The sequence below is a fragment of the Entelurus aequoreus genome, linkage group LG06, assembly GCF_033978785.1.
Source record: "Entelurus aequoreus isolate RoL-2023_Sb linkage group LG06, RoL_Eaeq_v1.1, whole genome shotgun sequence".
Taxonomy (NCBI): domain Eukaryota; kingdom Metazoa; phylum Chordata; class Actinopteri; order Syngnathiformes; family Syngnathidae; genus Entelurus; species Entelurus aequoreus.
In genome coordinates, this window is record NC_084736.1 from 76,105,915 (window position 1) to 76,128,213 (window position 22,299).

At 38.2% G+C, this 22,299-nt stretch overlaps 1 protein-coding gene across 2 annotated transcripts; it reads right to left on the reverse strand.

The window, feature by feature from the left end:
* Positions 1-3,435: 3,435 nt before the first annotated feature.
* Positions 3,436-20,556, reverse strand: LOC133652603 (ubiquitin-conjugating enzyme E2 G1-like). Of its 2 annotated transcripts, none has more exons than XM_062051546.1 (6): positions 20,391-20,556; positions 14,697-14,799; positions 14,498-14,595; positions 12,839-13,017; positions 9,655-9,756; positions 3,436-5,375 (listed from the first exon to the last, which is right to left on the reverse strand). In XM_062051546.1, the coding sequence occupies exons 1-5, from the start codon at positions 20,431-20,433 to the stop codon at positions 9,703-9,705; spliced, it is 477 nt and encodes a 158-aa protein (XP_061907530.1). In that variant the 5' UTR covers positions 20,434-20,556; the 3' UTR covers positions 3,436-5,375; positions 9,655-9,702. The 2 variants fall into 2 exon arrangements, with proteins under 2 accessions (XP_061907530.1, XP_061907529.1); XM_062051545.1 differs by having other exon boundaries at positions 9,655-9,760; positions 20,391-20,552.
* Between the last annotated feature and the right edge of the window lie 1,743 nt (positions 20,557-22,299).

The window sequence follows — 22,299 nt, forward strand, 5'->3', positions numbered from 1 at the left end:
GTCCATGGTAACGTTGCTTGGATGGCAACATATGTTGCTCCAAAACCTGTATGTACCTTTCGGCATTAATGGTGCCTTCACAGATGTGTAAGTTACCCAGGCCTTGGGCACTAATACACCCCCATACCATCACAGATGCTGGCTTTTGGACTTTGCGCCTGTAACAGTCCGGACGGTTCTGTAACTCTTTGGTCCGGAGGACACGACGTCCACAGTTTCCAAAAACAATTTGAAATGTGGACTCGTCAGACCACAGAACACTTTTCCACTTTGTATCAGTCCATCTTAGATGAGCTCAGGCCCAGCGAAGCCGACGGCGTTTTTGGGTGTTGTTGATAAACAGTTTTCGCCTTGCATAGGAGAGTTTTAACTTGCACTTACAGATGTAGCCACCAACTGTAGTTACTGACAGTGGTTTTCTGAAGTGTTCCTGAGCCCATGTGGTGATATCCTTTACACACCGATGTCACTTTTTGATGCAGTACTGCCTGAGGAATCGAAGGTCACGGCTTTGCCGCTTACGTGCAGTGATTTCTCCAGATTCCCTGAACGTTTTGATGATATTACAGACCGTAGATGGTGAAATCCCTAAATTCCTTGCAATAGCTCGTTGAGAAATGTTGTTTTTAAACAATTTGCTCAGGAATTTGTTGACAAAGTGGTGACCCTCGCCCCATCCTTGTTTGTGAACGACTGAGCCTTTCATGGAATCTACTTTTATACCCAATCATGGCACCCACCTGTTCCCAATGAGCCTGTTCACCTGTGGGATGTTCCAAATAAGTGTTGGATGAGCATTCCTCAACTTTCGCAGTCTTTTTTTGCCACTTGTGCCACCTTTTTTAAAACATGTTGCAGGCATCAAATTCCAAATGAGCTGATATTTGCAAAAAATAACAAAGTTTACCAGTTTTAACGTTAAATATCTTGTCTTTGCAGTCTATTAAATTGAATATAGGTTGAAAAGGATTTGCAAATCATTGTATTCTGTTTTTATTTACCATTTACACGTGCCAACTTCACTGGTTTTGTAATTCAGACTGCACCTAGGCAAGGCAAGGCAAGGCAAGGCAACTTTATTTGTATAGCGCTTTTCATACACAAGGCAGACTCAAAGTGCTTCACAGACAACAAAGTGAAATGAAAGAAAATAAAAGCAAAATTAAAATGCAGACAATAAAAATAAAAACAGTGCAGACGTTAAAAGTTAAAAGATTAAAAGATTTAGCTGAAAGCTAAGGTGAACATAAAAGTCTTCAGTCTAGTTTTAAAAGTAGTGAGAGTTGGGGAGAGTCTGACATCTTCAGGAAGTTTATTCCAGCTATGTGTTGCATAGTGACTGAATGATGATCTCCCTTGATTTGAGTTTACTCTTGGAACCGCTAACAGATTGGTCTCAGAAGATCTTAGTGATCTAGAGGGCGTATATAGTGGGAGCATATCAGTGATATACTTGGGCCCTAGACCATGTAGTGATTTATATGTGAGCAGGAGGATTTTGAAATCTATTCTCTGATGTACAGGGAGCCAATGTAAGGATTTAAGAATTGGTGTAATGTGCTCACATTTTTTGGTCTTTGTTAGAACTCTAGCAGCAGCGTTCTGAACAAGCTGTAGCTGCCTGACAGTTTTTTTGGGAAGACCTGCAAGGAGACCATTACAATAGTCTAGCCTACTGGTAATAAAGGCATGTACAAGTTTTTCTAAGTCTTGAGCTGACATGAGCCCTCTAAGTCTTTTTACATTTTTGAGGTGATAGTAGGCCGATTTTGTTACTGATTTGATGTGACTGTCGAAATGTAAATCAGAATCTAAAATAACCCCAAGATTTCTGGCTTTATTTGAGGTTTTCAGGGACAGTGATTGAAGGTGTTGGATGACTTTAAACCTTTCTTTTTTAGCACCAAAAACAATTATCTCAGTTTTATCTTCATTTAGTTGTAGGAAATTTTGGCACATCCAGTGTTTGACTTGCTCAATGCACTGGCACAGAAGATCTATGGGGCGATAGTCATTTGGTGATAGCGCTACATAGATTTGGGTGTCATCGGCATAGCAATGATGGTCAATGTTATTATTTTGCATGATTTGTCCTAGTGGGAGCATATAGATGTTAAATAAAGTCGGCCCCAAGATTGAACCTTGGGGGACTCCACACGTTACGTTGGTTGGTTCTGATACAAAGTCACCAATGGAAACAAAATAGTTCCTATCTTGTAGATATGACTTGAACCAGCTTAAAACTGTGCCTGAGATCCCCACCCAGTTTTCCAACCTGTCCAAAAGTATTGAGTGGTCGACAGTGTCAAATGCAGCACTGAGGTCCAAAAGCATTAATACTGAAGTTTTGCCAGAGTCTGTGTTTAGACGGATGTCATTTATAACTTTAAGAAGGGCCGTCTCTGTGCTATGAAGAGGTCGAAATCCTGACTGGAAGTTGTTGTGGCAGCCAGTAGAAGCCAAGAAGTGATTTAGTTGTTGGAGGACAACTTTCTCAATTATTTTACTTATGAATGGTAGATTTGAAATTGGTCTGTAGTTGTTGATAACAGAGGCATCTAGGCTCTGCTTTTTTAGAAGAGGTTTAATGACTGCAGTTTTGAAAGCCTTCGGGAAATTGCCCGATTTAATAGAATTATTAACTATTTGCAAGATGTCTGTTGATAGGCAGTCAAAAACATTCTTAAAGAAGTTGGTAGGTAAAACATCAAGGCAGCAGGTGGATGACTTTAGAGCTGTCACCGTTTCCACTAGAGTTTTAGAGTCTATGGCATTAAAGCTTGCCATCATTGCTGTGTTACTTTTGCCTAAATGGGGTGGTGATCCAACTTTTTTACTTGAGATATTGATGGTGCGTCTGATGCCTTCAATTTTATCAGTATAAAAGAATGCAAAGTCATTGCATTTCTGCGTGGAATGGAGTTCGGCTGGTATTTGTGTTGGGGGTTTAGTCAGTCTGTCAACGATTGTGAATAGGGTTTTGGCCTTATTTGTGTTGCTGTTTATGATATTGGAGAAGAATGTTTCTCTAGCACTTTTTAAGACTAAATTGTAGGCCTGGAGGCTCTCTTTATAGATGTCATGGTGAATATGAAGTTTTGTATTCCGCCAGATTCGTTCAGCCTTCCTGCACTCTCTTCTCTGGGCTGTTACAGCAGCAGATTTTCTCCAGGGTGCCTTTTGCTTGCCAGAAATCGTTTTAACTGTAACAGGTGCAATGATATCTATGATATTCACAATTTTGGAATTAAAGTTGCTTACAAGATCATCAGCATGACATGGGTTTAGAGGTGGTAGTGAGGAGATGGCTAATACTATTCATGTATGGAAGACAGATGAAATATAGTGAGAACCTTCATCACCTGTGTTGGCAGAGCTCAGCCGATCCGGAAATGTGATACTACAATGTATCTACAAACTTGCAACACAACAAAGTACAAGGAACTTTTTACACACTTTATTTAGCATCAAGTCCAATATACACTGCGTTGACACAAAATGGAAAAATCAAACAAGTGACGACATTATGGGGTGGATTACCTGGACACCGTTTTCAGAGCGTATTGCTTGATGACGTTTCAAAAACGCACACTGAATCTGTGCAAATACAGTGAACACCGGTCAGAGGGGGGTTATGGCAGGTTAGACAAATTCCGACTTAAAACGTTGACAGCAATTACCAAGTCTACACAAGTCAATCTAAGAGTATACGGCACATTCAGGCAGAATGTACATTGTAACGGTAAGCTTCACACACGCACCTCATTCATCCCTGATTGCATGTGCCAAAAGATGCTTTAACATGTTTTGTGTTGTCAGTCTGCATCCGCAGCAGTCGTTCCCAATCCCAACCACTAATTTGTTGCGAGAGATCATCAGGAAATGATCCAATCTCACTTAACTGGCTAAAAAAAATGATTGTTTATTTACTACAAATATTGTATCTTTGTTTATCTAATCTAGCAATGTACAGGGGCAGACAGAACATGTCATTCTCTTCCACAAGATGTCAGTAGGTACATGATCAAATCTGTGTATCCACCTGTTGCCATTCATATAATATTGTTTGGTGGTGTGTGAAATATGTATCTTGGCTGCCTAAAAAGTTGGGGAAACACAGATCTATAGGATACACTTAATTATTAACAAGCCAATTATAGTGAGGGGGAGTGACAGCGTTTTGCATACCACCACAAAACAATCCAATTGAAAATAGTATTTCCCTTCTCAAGTATTAATATATGTAAATTACAGCCCAGATTCTGAACTTTAAATGATATAAATTAGCTAAATATGCACCGGACAGAACTGACGATTGAAAGCTTTACTTTTTGATCAACTCAAAGTCCTCAGCATCTAAACCCCAGCATTTATACAATGTGTCAACAACTAGTCTGATTCTGCAATGCAGCCCCAAAGTCCCCCGCATGAAGACGTCAACAACCAGACTGAGGTAAACTGGGATGCCACAGCAGAACGCACACGCACACAATAATCACAGCTTAGGCTTTTTTCACAGACCCTTTTTTGGTTGTGGTAGTTGAAAGACTTCATTGACCAAGAAAGGACATAAATTTGGAGTCAGGAATATCACAAGTCTATCCCACCGGCTGATAATTGCAACAGTAATGGAGTTTAATCCTGAGTAGTTGTTACAAATCGAGTGTTAATGTTAGCCATGCGGGTGAAAGCCAATGTACTACGGAAGAGACTCTCACGGTGCAGAATGAGTCATTTTTATCATTTACAACTGCGAGACGTAGGAGAGCTTGAAGGGATCATGCACATTTGAGAGTCATTGTTCCAAAGTCTAGCGGAGATAACTAATGCTCGCAGGTAGCTGTTTTCCAAAGGAAAAAAAAACAATAAATAAATAAATAAAAGACCTGTGTAAGTGCCACAAAAACCTCATAGACTCTCTTTTTGAAGAAAAAGCCGTCTGTGGAAGTGAAGCCAAAAAGGCAACAGTGAATTAATGAGAATCTATTGACAGATACGGTATATGCTGGGCTGACATGTATGTAGTAGACATGACAAAGGATGATGCAAATGCAACAGGTTTTCAATTGACTCCCATTTTTGACCACTAAATTGCATAAGAAACCTGGTATAAAGTAGAAACTGTTCAGCAGCAGATAAAAAAGCAAGTTAATTTACAGTAGTGACATAGTTTACATCATTTTTTCCCCCCAAAATAAATAAAATTATACAATTCCAGGTAAGTACATTTCGCTGGTAGTGTTCTCAAATTGGCTCGTCTTGCGAAAAATGACAACCGCTCACTGAAAAGGGGTTGAAGCCAACCAATTCCTTTTGGCTTGCAAAACAAGGGGCGTAGAAGCCTGAGCGTTTCCCTCTGGAGGCATTTCCTTAAACTGGAAAAAAAAAGAGGATTCATTACCAACATATCCTGAGGAAAGATTACACATGAGTCTTAAAGCAGCAATGCAAAAATGTGGTGTACACAATCCCACTTACTGCACGCTAAGGCACTTTGGCTACGTTCACACAGCAGAGTTTAGGCTTCATTTGAACATTTTGTTTAATGCAATCTTTTTGTGTAGTCGAAACCCAAATTTTCTTAACCAAATGATTTTGCCGGCAAAAATTTTGTCTCTTGCAGTTTATAAAGTGAATTATATTTACATAGCGCCTTCCTCAAGAAACTCAAAAGCGCTTTACACAGTGAAACCCATTTTCTACATCTTTTAAGCTACATTTAAACTAGTGTGGGTGGCACTGAGAGCAGGTGGGTAAAGTGTCATGCCCAAGGACACATTGCCACTGACTAGGATGGCGAAAGCAGCGATTGAACCTGGAACCCTCAAGTAGCTGGCACCATAGACATCTTATAAGTAGACGCAGCATCGAGCGCTACTGCCTACTGGCGCCGACGAGAGGCGGTCCGCCATCTTGGAGTGGTGATCCGCTCCACTCATTGCAATTAATTTGGCAGGAGCAATGAACTGTCAGCGCATTTAATTCATCTTAGCTCACTGAAAACCACTGATTTTCACGCGTTTTTTTGATAAAGGACACATGTTTTGGCGTGTTTTGTTATTCATAGTTTGCTTAACAGTAATAGAATATTCTTATATGCTATAAGTGATCAGACGCCTGAGATCAAAACTGGGAATATAATCCCAGAGAAGGGGGAAAAAAACGGTCAGCTATTTTTAAATTCAAGAAACAATATGATTAGGTTATATATATACATGCTTATATCCTACATAAACAATGTATGAATACATTAGATATCTATATATCTTAGGGACCTATAGACTGTATCTCTGTTGCTGCAGCAGCAGAGAGTTTATTCTGTCTTGACACTTTGTATTGATATTTTGTATTACATTCTTCCCGTAAATGATCATGTTTACAGTGATTGTTTTATATGTCTTTTTTATGTATGTCGCTTTGGATAAAAGCGTCTGCCAAATACTTAAACATAAACATATATACACACCTGAAAGTCTTATATCAGCTAAAACCACCAATCTGTTTCACTGGATTCAGAATAAAACCAAATTCTGTCTTACCCAACAATGTTAGTATTTGAATATTGTTACTTGAAGACTTATTCCTGGTTACAATTAAACTGTCAAGAAAGTATTGTCTTATACTTTGCCTAAAATGAGAATGCATCATAATCAGTACGATTCCAGTACTATTGAAGATCTTTGCTCCTTTTCAACTCTGTGGTAATATTATTTTCACAAAATACAACCAATAGTACATTAATCTTAAATCTTACTTGTGAAAAGTAATCCCCCGATTCCTATTTTCAACAGTCCGCTCATTTGAGCAGGAAAACGCTGAACACCAGCCCGGCATCTTTGTTTTCTACCTGTCAACTGTCAGTTTAGGCTGCTCGCCGGCTCCTCATCACCACTTCAAGATGGCGGCCGAATTTCTCGCGTCACAGCAGCCAATGCTGCGTCTACTTATAAGATGTCTATGGCTGGCACGGTTGCTCTACCTACCGAGCCACGCCGCATTTGCATTATTTCCTCACGTTTTTTGTTCATTTGTCTACTACTTATTTTTGCGACTGTCAACTTTGGTAAAAAATTACGACATTTGTCACTTTTTGATGACACCAACGTGACGCGATCCTTCAGAGTGCAGTTGCATCGGATACATATCGTATTTATATAAACATACGAAAAAGGCTTGGGTCGGATTGGAAATTGTATTGTTCACATTGACATGAAATAAAAATCAGATACAGGTCAAGTACGGGTAAAAATTATTTTGCAATTGTCCTGCAGTGTGAACATAGATTTAGTGTCTCCATAAAAAAAAATATTTCTCTTCTGTCACTTGTATGGGCCACTAATTTTTAGATCCATGATATTTGGCATTGGTGCAACAGCCACAATTAATGCTAAAATACAAAAGGGTCCTGATAATTTCCTCCAGGTATCAAATTTTAAATTTGCTAGATTGTTAACAAGTCTGCGTTGGGATTCAGTCTAGGTTCTGAAATTGGTATTCAAATCGTATAAACTGTGAATCCAGACAGTTAACCATTATCACTGCTCTGCAAAAAGTCAGTGTTCAAAAACAAGAAAAAAAAAATACAAAAATTAGGGGTATTTTATTTGAACTAAGCAAAATGATCTGCCAATAGAACAAGAAAATTTGGCTTGTCAAGACTTTCCAAAACAAGTAAAATTAGCTAACTTCAATTAACCCAAAAATACCTTAAAATAAGTATATTCTCACTAATAACAAGTGCACTTTTCTTGGTAGAAAAAAAAATTGACCTTTTTGCTTAATATGTTGAAAAATATTCTTAAATTAAGTAAATGCTAGTGCCATTATCTTGACATAATGATATGCGCTCTGCATTACATTTCTTGAAATCAGCAAACTTACACTAAAAACTAATTTATTGTTCTTAATGGAAAGGCAACAAGGCAACCGCTTGTTACTCTCGGGCTTTCCTAGCCGCTCAGGCAAATGATATGGCCTAAAAATGCATTTTTCCATGGATAACATGACATCATCGCGCCAAGTATGTGCTCTTTCAGCCAAAAAAATGTTTATTGTAATTTTGAAGAATTTATCTGAATGTGCATGAACTATTTCTGTTCAAAATTGTTAGAAATGTCACATGTTAAATGTTTAAATATTAACTGTCAGTTTACTGTACTGTGCCAACTGTACTACTATATGAGTACTTATGTTCTATTGTTTCATTGAAAATAAAACAGCAAAGTCCATTTGGCTGTCATCTGTTTTAATATGAGACACAATTACGTCAAAGTCATGATTTGTTTTTTTCATGCTTGAAATAAGAAATTATTACTTTAAATAAGTAGTTTTATACTTGTGAGTGTTGATGACACAGCTTTGCAACAGTTGATATTCTAGTTTCAAGCATGTTTTACTCAATATAGGTCATCAAATCTCCGCAACAAGCTGTAATATCTTACTGAGATCATTTAGGACCAAAACCCTTAAAACAAGTAAAACACTAACATAAAATCTGCTTAGTGAGAAGAATTATTTTATCAGACAGAAAATAAGCAAATATCACCCTTATTTGAGATATTTAATCTTACTTAGATTTCAGTTTTTGCAGTGTGCTACATGGATAACTGCAGTAAGAAATTGTGTTACCTAATTAGATTTCTGGGAATACAATGTGTATACATGACAGTGTTTCCCATAAACTGCCAAGATACCTGTGGCGGTGGGGGTGTGGCTATGGGCGTGGCTATGGGCGTGGTCATCATGACATAATCGAGAAATTTGCATAATTTACTACAATGGTATGATTTTCTCTAAAAAGGCTCAAAAAATGTATACTTACTAATTAATAACAGTTTTGTTTTAAACGTCCATCCATTCAACAATATAATTACAACACTTTATGTACATATTTATATACAGATTTGAACAATAAGTTATTCCCTGAAATATATTTATTAATTGTGGTTCTTACAAAAAATATATCTTATAAAATATAAAAGCTAAAATGTCTCTTAAAGCTCTGCCCATTTAATTAGTGCATACTAAATCATTTAACTTTAGCCTACTACTACAACCATATTATTTACCAGCAACATAAAGTGAAACAGAGGCAGAGGTGTCCTGCCACAGTCAGTAACAAATAAACAGAAAACAGTAGTGGTCAAATACAAATAAGGCAACAAGAGAAGTATCCTACACTTCTCTTTTGTAAAGTAAATCTGAACAGCCTATATGGGCATCTACATCAACTATATGATTTGCCTGAGAAGCTGGACAGGACAAAAAAAAAATTGTTTTTATTTTTTTTATTTGTGGCGGACGTAATTTTTTCGTGGCGGGCCGCCACAAATAAATGAATGTGTGGGAAACACTGCATGATCTGGAGGAACCGGGCTGGTAAATCCCAAACGGTGCAAAAGTAGGCAACACTGGCAGACCAGCGCATATTAGGTGTGTTAAAACAGAGCTATGATGTCATCTACTGCATGGAGTTGGAATGACAAGCTACATTTAGAAACAAACAGTCCCATTACAGTGTGTTTATGGGCGAGGACAAGAAGTAGCACCTAATCAATTTGTGGCTGTCCAGATGTATGTGTGGCAGGCCACAACAAATAAAGGCTGTATAAAATATGGGCAATATTGTTACATGCAGTTAGAGCCTATACTCACCCTGGAATAGTCAGTCAGTCTAGTCAAAAGCCATCTCTTGACTTTTTCTTACACAACGCGCCACTTTCCTCTTGAATTCACCATTGGGGTCCTCCCTCCATTCTTTCTGTCAGAGAAAAATGATTTATTTATTCATTCATTAAAGAATGTAAATGGGGGAGTTACAGCCTTGAAAATCATGCACTGGTCAAAATTCACTGAGGGCTCAATCCAAAAATATGTAGGCCTACATTAGGTTTATCAAATTGTCCATAAATGTGAATGGTTGGAACACATCCGATTTTTTAAAATGACATCCATTGTCAACATCACAGGAGTGAAAAGCGATAAAAGGGTAAAATTAGGATGGTGTAGGGCAGGGGTCACCAATGCGGTGCCCGCGGGCACCAGGTCGCCCGTAAGGACCAGATGAGTCGCCCACGGGCCTGTTCTAAAAAAAAATAAAAAATAAAAATATATATATATATTTTTTTTTTTATTAAATCTACATAGAAAAAACACAAGATACACTTTCAATCAGTGCATCAACCCAAACAACCTCCCCCATGCACACTCATCCACTCACACAAAAGGGGTTATTTCTTTCTGCTACCAATATTCTGGTTCCCACAACATAGACAACACATCTGCAAGGGACACAGTCCCTGAAGCACACATGATTGTATAGGCTGCTGGTCCACTAACATTTTCATTAATTACTATTTTTTATGTAATTATTTTTATATTGTTTTACTTTCTTTTTTATCCAAGAAAATGTTTTTTATTTATTTCTTATTTTATTTTATTTTTAAAAAAAGGGCCTTATCTTCAACAGACCAGGTTGTCAATGAAATTAGATTTGTTTAAAGGGTTTTTTAAACCAGGCCCAGTCCAGATAATGTCCAAGTCGGACTCAGCAACACACACCTTCATTCATGTACACAGAAAAAAAATTAGGGAACACAACAGATTGCATATAATTTATAAACAAAATTACATTTTCAAAATAAGCATTTATGTACAGTCCAGATTATGTCCAGGTCACTCAAATTAGGAAACACAACAACAGATATCATATAATCTATAAACATAATTATACTTTCAAAATAAGCCTTTGAGGACTTCTCATCTTTTTTTAAATGTTTTTGGGCATCATTATCGTTTTCAACCATGTAACTTTCTAAAGCTAGAAAATACTGAATAAATATTTTAAAGAAAGTAATACTAAGTGAATATCTGTTTTTGCCCTTAAAAATGAACATTTTACAGAGTACTATAATTAAATTGACTAAATCATGATTGTCAATGAACTCTCCTAAAATAACAGAAACCACATTAAGCTTCATAAACAAACCAATCCTTAAACACATTTTTTCAACTTCCACCCAAAACAAAGACACAATATGACAATACCAAAACAAATGCAGGGTGGATTCAGGCTCCTGACAACAAAATCGGCAAACATCTGACTCTGTCATATTCCATAATTTTAACATTTTCCCTGTGGGTAAGAAGTTATAAATAATTTTAATTTGAAAATAACGATTTTGCACATCGATAGTGGTTTTATAGATTAGTTTGAATATGGCATCCCATGGCAACGGGCAGTCAGAAAGTCCTCCCATTTTCCATTTGTGTTGTATGAGGCAGCCTTCAAAGATTTCTTTATTAAATAAAAATTATATATTTTTCTATTTATTTTAGTTCCTTTTTGCCAACTAGAATTTCTTATTAGAGGTTTACAAACTAATAATTTAGTAGTTCCATAATTAATTATTTGTTTCCATCTTTTCCCAATTACTCCAGTTAGTTGAAAAAATGAAAAGCTTGAGCAAGCATCACCATACATAGCTCTAAATTCATCATACTTCATAATTTTACCATTCTCATTGATAATATCATTGACAAAAATGATTCCTCTTTCAAACATATTTTTCCAAAAGAAAGGCTTTCCATCTATTACAATATTAGAGTTCATCCATATTAACTGCTGCAAAATATCGTCTCTTTTTTCTGGAACATAAAATTGAAAACACCACTATGAGTGGATTGTTTCCTTTATGAACCCCGCCATGTTTCCCAGCAGACTCTCTGGGAGGGGATCACTTGTAAAAAAGGATACAATTTATTTTGATACAGTACATGTTTTTTGTCCAACAGGACATTTGTGTACCACTCAATGTTTAAATACATCTTTGGAACAATTGATGCTTTTAAAGACAGACACATAGCTTCAAGGTTGAGAAGTTTCAGGCCCCCATATTCATACTCTTTGTACAAAACCTTTCAAACACAGAACACGCCTCACTGATGCACATCTGCGACACTCACTCAGAGTTGCAGTGTCAAGTTACACACCAGAGTACAACACACTAGTTAACAACATGCAATGCCAGGCTTCCCACTAACTGACAAAGAAACAGATAACAGATTTGGTGTCCAGTTCAAAGTGTTACATGATTTAAAAATTGGAGAGTTTACTTTTGTATTTTACATGAGTTATTATTTGTACAAACATGGTGCAAAGTAATTCATGATTTGTTAAAAAATGTTAGTGGCTAGCTAGTTAAAATGGGATATTGTGATTTCACAAGACTGTCTTAGAAGTGATCATTTGAAAATGTTCAATTTTAAAAATGTGCACTTAGAGAAAATATAAAAATAAAGTGTTGCATATTGATATTTATCTGTTTCTATATATATTTATTGTGAGAAATCATTAAGATGATCAGTGTTTCCACAAAGATAAATATCATTAATTATTCATAATAACAGAGTTAAAGGTAAATTGAGCAAATTGGCTACTTCTGGCAATTTATTTAAGTGTGTATCTAACTGGTAGCCCTTCGCATTAATCCGTACCCAAGAAGTAGCCCTTGGTTTCAAAAAGGTTGGTGACCCCTGGTGTAGGGGATATAGGGGCGGCATGGCGTAGTGGGTAGAGCGGCCTTGCCAGAAACCTGAGGGTTGCAGGTTCGCTCCCCGCCTCTTACCATCCAAAAAATCGCTGCCGTTGTGTCCTTGGGCAGGACACTTCACCCTTGCCCCCGGTGCCGCTCACACCGGAGAATGAATGATGAATGAATGAGTTGTAAAAATGAATGATGGGTTCTCACTTCTCTGTGAAGCGCTTTGAGTGTCTAGAAAAGCGCTATATAAATCTAATCCATTATTATTATTATTATTATATGTAGCTTTAGCTCACCGCAGCATCCACATTTGCTGGGGAATCGCTGTTGGGGTCCGCCAACATGGAGATGACACTAATCATGATTGTCTCGACGGTATGGATCGGCAGCCAGCGCTCCTCAGGCTTTTCATAGCCAAACTTATCCTCTCCGGGTTCATGCAGGATTGAGATGCACACGTCTCCATTTTTTGCAACTGTTTGGGAGAAAATATCAACACGTTAAGCTGAATAACAAGTTCATCTATTCAAAAATAAACATGGAACATAAAACACCTAAAACAAGCGGTCTTTGGATGACTTCTGATGTGTTTTTCCTCTAAAATAAAACAGGCTAAGGTTTGTTAATTTCTCCTGAATTCTTATACAGTGGAAGCCGCTTATGTCAATAACCCATCTATTTTGATCAATTAATGAAGTCCCTAGTCTGTCCTGTTCCTCATAACGTATTACCAAAACGAGCGCCCTATAGGGGCTGTTTGCAACTTGCTCAAAGTAAAAATGTTTAAACCAAAAACATAAAAACACCAACAGCTAGCTTATTTCACCATTAGTGGTCTAACTAAAATGTGAATGAGAGTCTCTGGCATTTATTGTATTTTTCCATAGTAACCTTGTTATCATGCTAAACCAAACAAATTACAATAACAACAAAAATAAACAAATAACTTCATTTAAATTAACTTTTACTGTGGAAAATTCTGAATGACTAAAATGAGGGAGGAGTAAATCCTCATAGTTGTTTTGTTGTTGCTTCACTGAGCTAAAAAAAATTGTTTAAAGGGGGACTTCAGTTGTTTAAGTTTTGTTAACATCATGAGTGTAGTGTGCGGATACTGTTAAGTGTCATGCTTTGTTACGTCGACATTTTACATTGGCATTGTAACTACAATTGTTTTAGTACAAATTAAACACATTAGCTATGTTCTGATTGGGGGTGAAATAAAACATATTTTTTCTGTATTCCTCTTTAAATTCACCTTTTTTAATCCACTTTTCTTTTCTTTCAAGACTTTTTGACAGAAACGTTATTACTTTGTTTGATGAGTGTGTTGAAACATTGTTTACAGCCACTTCTGACTCACACCTACTGTGCTTCAGATTGGACGTGAATGGGAATTCATGTGGCGATACTAGCAACTGAAAAATCGATACTTTCTTAGGAAACAAATCGATATATAGAGCAAAATCGATAAAATCACCTAACCCTACTGTCTATTTACACAGCATTAACATGTGTGCACAGAGACTTTATATTTAGTGCAAAGTAAGTTTCAAAATAAAAGCATGGCTATATCAACAAGGATTCTATCAAAGCAACTAAATAAATGCAACTCGACTGCTTATGTCAACGTCAGTCAACTCGTCCAAGAAGCGAGTTCCAATGTCGCTACAAAGGGGAAACCAACGAGATAGTTGCGACTATTTTAAATTCCTGTCAGACAAATAAATGTGGGTCTTTACTTTAGCATTCATATGGAAATTACACATTTGTAGGCCCAGGTTTTCACTTACCACTAAAAAAGTGAACCAAAAAGGGGAGTAGGGTGTCATCTTCCCCCATTTCATAATGCCATTGCTTAGGGTAACAAAGAACTTGGGCTTGAAAAATGTCCACAAATCAGCCAAACCAAGTGTATGTCCCAAACCCAGTGTATGTGAGTTCTTAGTGTTTACCATTTGGATGCCAGATTTCAGTTATGAACTTCATCTTTGGAGGTCGTAGAGGATAATCATATGGAAAGGTTAAATATGCTTTAAAAAATCCTCCTTCACTGTAATAGAAATACAGGACAAAGTTTGAAAATATTGAAGAGAAAAAAACACATTTATCATTTGAACGGAAAAAAGTGGGTCCAAATAACTGCAGACTTACAAAAGAGTATCCTGGGGACCAATGATCACAACTTCCCATTTATATATGTCGTCATCATCTATCAGACCTGCTGAAAAGCCCTCCACAGGGTTCTTGTTGAGCTCTGTAAAAGAGTAAAAAGGATATTTTAAACATTTCAGTCACAAATGTTTAAAATCTGCCTCTTCACACACAACAACAGAGATGTATGACAGGTGGGAAAATAAACAGTAGAAACTTAAATGAGCTTTCAAAGCCAGAGTATCTTTGGCATTAAATCAAATTAAAATGGGATGTATGAAATCAAAGCTGTATTATTTGGAATTTATACAATGTTAAAAGTAGGCCTGGAAGTTGGACACTTTTGTTCTTCTTTTCTTAAAACTAGAAAATGGCATACTTAAATTACCCAATGGCGTCGTTTCTATGACAAACCACACTGTTAATGTCGACATGCAATATTGTTAACTTCTACCTTTTGCTAAGCAGTGTGCAATCACAGCAACATAACTGCTATTCTGCTTAGTTAAGTAGCAAAGTATCTTCCTGTTAAAGCATAGAAGTATTTAAATAGATTAGACTACATCAACTAACAAAATGCCCACATTTAAATTTTTCTATTTAAATTGTTAGCCACCAAAGGAAAGATTTGCAAAGCATGTACAAAGGTTTTATTGTCACTGTAGTCTAAATATACAACATTACCGCAGCTCTGTTAGTATAAAATATGTTAAAACAGAAGAATAAAAATAAGCACAAATGGAAAAAACTATGTCAACGAAATGCCGTAGGTACAAAAATATTTTACTATCACACATTCTCCTTGTGTCTCTGGCCAAAGTCACAAGCAAATGTGCAAGCATGACTAGTTTTGGTTTTGATTTAAGTGTGGACAACCACTTACGTTGACATAAATGGGTTCCACTATACCAGGGGTCGGCAACCCGCGGCTCCGGAGCCGCATGCGGCTCCTTGACCACTCTGATGCGGCTCAGCTACATGCATGCCGACCCCCTCGATTTTCCCAGGAGACTTATGGATGTCAGTGTCTCTCATAGACTACTCCCAGGGAAAAATAATCCTATTAACACTCTAATTACTATATAAAGGGCGTGCCATAATTGCACTGCAGTAATTGTCCTCTATAGCATTTACTTACAGCATGCCAGGCCAGCCACATGTTGTATGTTGTTATTGCTTGCTCACACAGGAGACAGCAAAGCATAGTTACTCATCAGCCACACAGCTTACACTGACGGTAGCCGTATCAAACAACTTCAACATTGTTACGTTACAAATATGCGCCACACTGTGAACCCACACCAAAAAAGAATGAAAAACACATTTCTGGAGAACATCCCACTGTAACACAACATAAACACAACACAACCATTACCCAGAATCCCATGCAGTCCTAACTCTTCCGGTCTACATTATACACCCCGCTACCACCAAATCCCCCCACACATCAACCCCCCCCCCCCCTCTTCGTGGTTGGTTGAGCGGAAGAGTTAGGGCTGCATGGGATTCTGGGTATTGGTACCGTCAGTGTAAGATGTGTGGCTGCTGAGTTAGTAGCCTTGCTGTCTCTTACGTGAGCAAGCTAAAGCTGCATTCCACCTGTGGCCGAGCAGGTACACTGATTGGGCAGACTGTAGAGGGCGCCAAATGCAGTGTCTTCACGCTCTGATATTCGGGAGTCTCCCGGGAAAAATGAGAGGGTTGGCAAGTGTGACGCAAGCGACATTCATCCAAAACTCGCGGGCTGCACTAACATCCAATTCCCACATTAAAGTGCGTGCCGGTGCGTGTGTCTGAGACCCCTGGTTAACATAGCACAAAGCATGTAAGCTTTGTATGCGGTGTTTTTCATTTTAAATTTTAAAAACATTTTTGTGGCTCCCATTACTTTCTTTAATGTGTGAAACTTGCCAAAATGGCTCTTTGAGTGGTAAAGGTTGCCGACCCCTGCACTATACAGTATGATGGTGAAATGAATATTTTACTGACTCAAGTACCTATGATTGATACCATGATTCACTCAACAAAGTGCATGCGCAAAAGCTTGCACATGGCTGCTGCACGCTCAGTCTTGCCCCCAGTGACGCGATTCACTTGACTCACTCTTCTCAAAGGGCATGTGCAGAACCTTGCACATGATTGGCGACCGCACAAGTCTCGCCTTCATTCGTCAACCGTCACAAGGCGCATATGTAGAAACTCGCACATACGTAACAAGTAATCCCATTTAATAACACCTGCAAAAGTTAATGGTGCACAGCTTTAGAGGTAACAATATTGATTTTACAATTGTGAAAACAAGGATAAGTTCACTTTGTCTTGATAAACTGCAGCCTTCATTCACAGCAGTATTTGAAATAACTCCCACGCTCTCTTTCTGTCGAGCCTGGTGATGTGATGGGATTCCATTCCGTCAATTACATAGTGAAACCCAGTATCTAAGTTACATTTAAACCAGGTGGGTGAAGTGTCTTGCCCAAGGACACAACAGCTGTGACTGGGATGGCAGAAGCGGGGATCGAACCTAAAACCCTCAAGTTGCTGGCAAGGCCACTCTACCAACCAAGCTACGCTATGTAAAATAAAAACTAAATGCAAAAAACAAGCCGAACAATAAGTGCAACGTTACAATAACATTTAACAATGCAATATCAAATAAAATAAGTTAAGTTAAAGTACCAATGATTGTCACACACACACTAGGTGTGGTGAAATGTGTCCTCTGTATTCGACCCATCCCCTTGTTCACCCCCTGGGATGTTGGTGATTTAACCCCCAATTCCAACCCTTGATGCTGAGTGCCAAGCAGGGAGGTAATGGGTCCCATTTTATAGTCTTTGGTATGACTAGGCCGGGGTTTGAACCATACTTGCCAACCCTCACGATTTTCCCGGGAGACTCCCGAATTTCAGTGCCCCTCTAGAAAATCTCCCGGGGCAACCATTCTCCCGATTTCCACCCGGACAACAATATTGGGGGCCTGCCTTAAAGGCACTGCCTGCCTTAAAGGCACTGCCTTTAGCGTCCTCTTTATTATGATGATAGTATATATCTGATAGTATATATCTGTATCATGAATCAATTTAAGTGGACCCCAACTTAAACAAGTTGAAAAACGTATTCGGGTGTCACCATTTAGTGGTCAATTGTACGGAATATGTACTTCACTGTGCAATCTACTAATAAAAGTTTCAATCAATCAATCAATCTCACCTGAAACCTTCACCCCTTAACAGCCGCATGCTGTCCAGGCGTCCGCTTTTCCTCCACATAAACAGCGTGCCGGCCCAGTCACATAATAATGTAGCGTTGGACGGGTTTAACAACGGTCTTTACTCGAAGATGTCAAGAAATGCTGACACGTTGTATGATCTTTTAACTGGCTTAATGCTAACGTTATTTTTAAGCACACATACATATACACAAGTAAATGCAAGGCATACTTGTTCAACAGCCATACATGTCACACTGACGGTAGCCGTTTAAACAACTTTAACACTGTTTCTAATATGCGCCACACTGTCAACCCACAACTAAACAAGAATGACTAACACATTTCGGGAGAACATCCGCACCGTGACACAACATAAACACAACAGAACAAATACCCAGAACCCCTTGCAGCACTAACTCTTCCGGGACGCTACAATAACATCTACGGCTTTTGGAGCTCAGTGCACAACTGCACACACAACAAGAAGGAGACGAAGCAGAAGAACGAAGAAGAGACATGGCGACGACGAGTAAGAAGAAGAAATACGCTTGCAAGTTCCAAAATGATTGGAAAAAAGAATTTCATTTCATCCAGGACAGCTCGAAGGGAAAGGGGTATGCTGCCTGCACCTCAACCCGGACCGGTGGTTGGGGTCCACTGCTGTGACCTACAACAGCATACACATCATTCGGTCTATAATCATAACTAGCATTTATATCTGTGTACTTTAATCACAACAGAACAATTAGTTTTACCACTAAGAAATCTATAGCAACAATGTGCGTTTGTCCATGTCCAGCCAAACTCAATGAGTAACATTCAATATTCTCGATTGGGGTATTTGTGTTTGTATTACTCTACATAGGGCTGGGCGATATATCGAATATACTCGATATATCGCGGGTTTGTCTCTGTGCGATATAGAAAATGACTATATCGTGAGTATTCGAGTATACGTTCTCACGCAGTTGTTTTAGCTGCGGGCATTACACTACAGGCGTTTCTCACTCTTTCTTGTATCTGCTTCTCACAGAGATAAAACAAGCGCACCTTCTTACATACGTCACATACTGTCGCGCGTGCAACGTCATACGCTCTCGCAGAGCAGAGAGGTAGCAGAGAGGAATGTACCATAGGTTAAGTTAGCTGTGGCAGCTAACTTCTGTGGCAGGTGCAAGCGGAGCGGTGCGAGTGGTAATACGAGAGAGGGAAGGTGCGAATTTGGTAACAAATGGAAGAAGAAGAATTCATTCCCAAGAAAAACAGCACAGGGTCCATCGTCTGGCGATGGTTTGGCTTCAAGCGGGAAGAGGTTGAACAGACAACCGTAATATGTCAAAAATTAGCAGCACTACTAATTTGTACCATCATTTGAAAAGTCACCCGCCAGAGAATGAAGATAGCTTGAAACTCCGCATGTCAACATCTCGGCCGGTGCCACACCAACAAAATGCAGAAGCAACCTGCACATCAACACCATTTCCACATCAACACCGTATGAAAAAAAAAAGTCAAAAACAGGTGATAACGTCCACAAGAACCTACCACATAGCGAAGGACATACACAACCTGATTTCCTGTTATGCAGCTAATTTTTATTTGACAGTTATTGAAATATATTGTGTGACATCATGCACAAAAGTGCACTTTATTTTGTTTTAAACTATTGTAGTGGCGTTCTGTACAAAAAGGGCACTTTAAGTTAGAGTTGTTTTGATATGTCATCTTAGTGACATCATGCACAAAAGTGCACTAATAGCTTGTTTTAAAAATGTCTCTGACAATCTTGCACTTTCTGTTTTGAAATTACATGAATGTTTGTGCCACTGCTTAATAAATACAGTTTTGGTCAATTGACTTAGTTGTGATTTCCCTCTGCATGAAAGTTTAAAATGAGCATATATTAATGCAGTATGAACAAGAATGTTTTAATGTAGACACATAGAATCATCATACTGCTGTGATTATATGCATCAAGTGTTCATTCAAGGCTAAGGCAAAATATCGAGATATATATTGTGTATCGTGACATGGCCTAAAAATATCGTGATGTTAATAAAAGGCCATATCGCCCAAGCCTAATCCCACACATAAATTGTTTTATTTTTAATCTACAAAAGAGCAACTCTGATGAAAGAAGCATGAGTTATTGAAGAAGATGAGTCCATGCACTGATAATTCCTTTGTTCCGTCAGCTAACTGGATGCCAACTTGCTAGCCCGTTAGCAAGTGCACTCTAACGTCATATTATGATTTTATGAAAAATCGTATTATTACTATTCTCATGGGACATCGCAGTCATCGCTATACGGGCAGCTTCGCCCAGGAAAACATTTTGCTACTTAGGTTGATATATTTTTGGCCTTAATTGTATCGCGTCAACATGATAGCATCGCCTAGCTAAGACGCTAACGTTAGCTGGAAGCTACGTAAACTTTGCATTCACCCATTTCTCACCCACATATATATGTTCATTTTACCTGCTAGTTGTTTTCGAAGAAGTAACGCTGATTGTTCGGTCATGGTATGTATACGCTATTGGGGGGAAAAAAAGGCTTTACAAATACTCTGAGGTAGCCCAGATTCTCTTTCCCTCTGTGTTTTGACACAACGTTCAGCTGCTGGCGTTCGCAGTGCGCATGCGTGCATATTGTTGACACGGCGTGTGAGAGTCTGCAGAACAATTTATAACAGGAGGTGTCCAAAGTTAGATCTTTTCAGCACAAAGCTCGTTTTTATTGGATTTTGGAATATTCTTAAAATTAAACTATTACATTAAACATGAATTACGTATTGTTGCTTTAATTTGATATGTCTACTGCTCACTAGTGTTAAAATGGAAGTAGAATTGTCTCACATCAACTTATATATAATAATAATAATAATAATAATTAGGGATGTCCGATAATGGCTTTTTTGCCGGTATCCGATATTCCGATATTGTCCAGCTCTTAATTACCGATACCGATATCAACCGATACCGATATATACAGTCGTGGAATTAACACATTATTATGCCTAATTTGGACAACCAGGTATGGTGAAGATAAGGTCCTTTTAAAAAAAAAATTAAAAACATTTTCTTGAATAAAAAATAATGTAAAACAATATAAAAACAGTTACATAGAAACTAGTAATTAATGAAAATGAGTAACATTAACTGTTAAAGGTTAGTACTATTAGTGGACCAGCAGCACGCACAATCATGTGTGCTTACGGACTGTATCCCTTGCAGACTGTATTGATATATATTGATATATAATGTAGGAACCAGAATATTAATAACAGAATTTCTGTTATTAATATTCTGGTTCCTACATTATATATGTTTCTTTCTGTTACAGAAAGAAACAACCCTTTTGTGTGAATGAGTGCGAATGAGTATAAATGGGGGAGGGAGGTTTTTTGGGTTGGTGCACTAATTGTAAGTGTATCTTGTGTTTTTATGTTGATTTAATAAAAAAAACAAAAAAAAACGATACCGATAATAAAAAAAACGATACCGATAATTTCCGATATTACATTTTAAAGCATTTATCGGCCGATAATATCGGCAGGCCGATATTATCGGATATCTCTAATAATAATAATCAATCAATGTTTATTTATATAGCCCTAAATCATAAGTGTCTCAAAGGGCTGTACAAGCCACAACGACATCCTCGGTACAGAGCCCACATACGGGCAAGGAAAACTCACCCCAGTGGGACGTCAATGTGAATGACTATGAGAAACCTTGGAGAGGACCGCATATGTGGGTAACCCCCCCCCCCCCCCCTCTAGGGGAGACCGAAAGCAATGGATGTCGAGTGGGTCTGACATAATATTGTGAAAGTCCAACACATCTAGATTTTATTTGTAAAAAGCACCTTACATTGAGTAAACAACCTCAAAGTGCTACAGTGTATTAAAAAATAAAAATAAAAAGATAATAAAACATTTTTAAAAATTAAAACTAGAACAGCCAAATAGCTAAAACTAGTATGCATATATCTCAAAAAAAAAAAAAAGGCTTTTTTAAAAAGAAAGGGTTTTGAAGCCTTTTTTAAAAGCATCCACAGTCTGTGGTGCCCTCAGGTGGTCAGGGAGAGCGTTCCACAGACTGGGAGCGGCGGAGCAGAAAGGCCGGTCTCCCATTGTTCGTAGTTTTTTCCTCGAAGGTTGGAGGAGGTTAGCCTGTCCGGAGCGGAGGTGTCGTGTGGAGGATTTGGGGCTGAGTAGTTCTTTGAGGTAGAGGGGGGCGTTTCCTTGGAGGGACTGGTGGGTTAGTAGGGAGACTTTGAATTCAATCCTGAGTGGAACAGGAAGCCAGTAAAGGGATTTGAGAGTTGGTGTGATATGGTCATATTTCCGCACTCTCATCAGGATCCTCATCAGTATGATGTTGAT

Bases quoted from the DNA above. Each gene is read 5' to 3' on its own strand.
- LOC133652603 (XM_062051545.1), bottom strand. From the start codon at position 20,433: ATGACCGAACAATCAGCGTTACTTCTTCGAAAACAACTAGCAG. The intron at 14,800-20,390 runs GTAAAATGAACA...ACTCTTTTACAG, and splicing joins TCTTCGAAAACAACTAGCAG to AGCTCAACAAGAACCCTGTG. The intron at 13,018-14,497 runs GTAAACACTAAG...TCTCCCAAACAG, and splicing joins TGAAATCTGGCATCCAAATG to TTGCAAAAAATGGAGACGTG.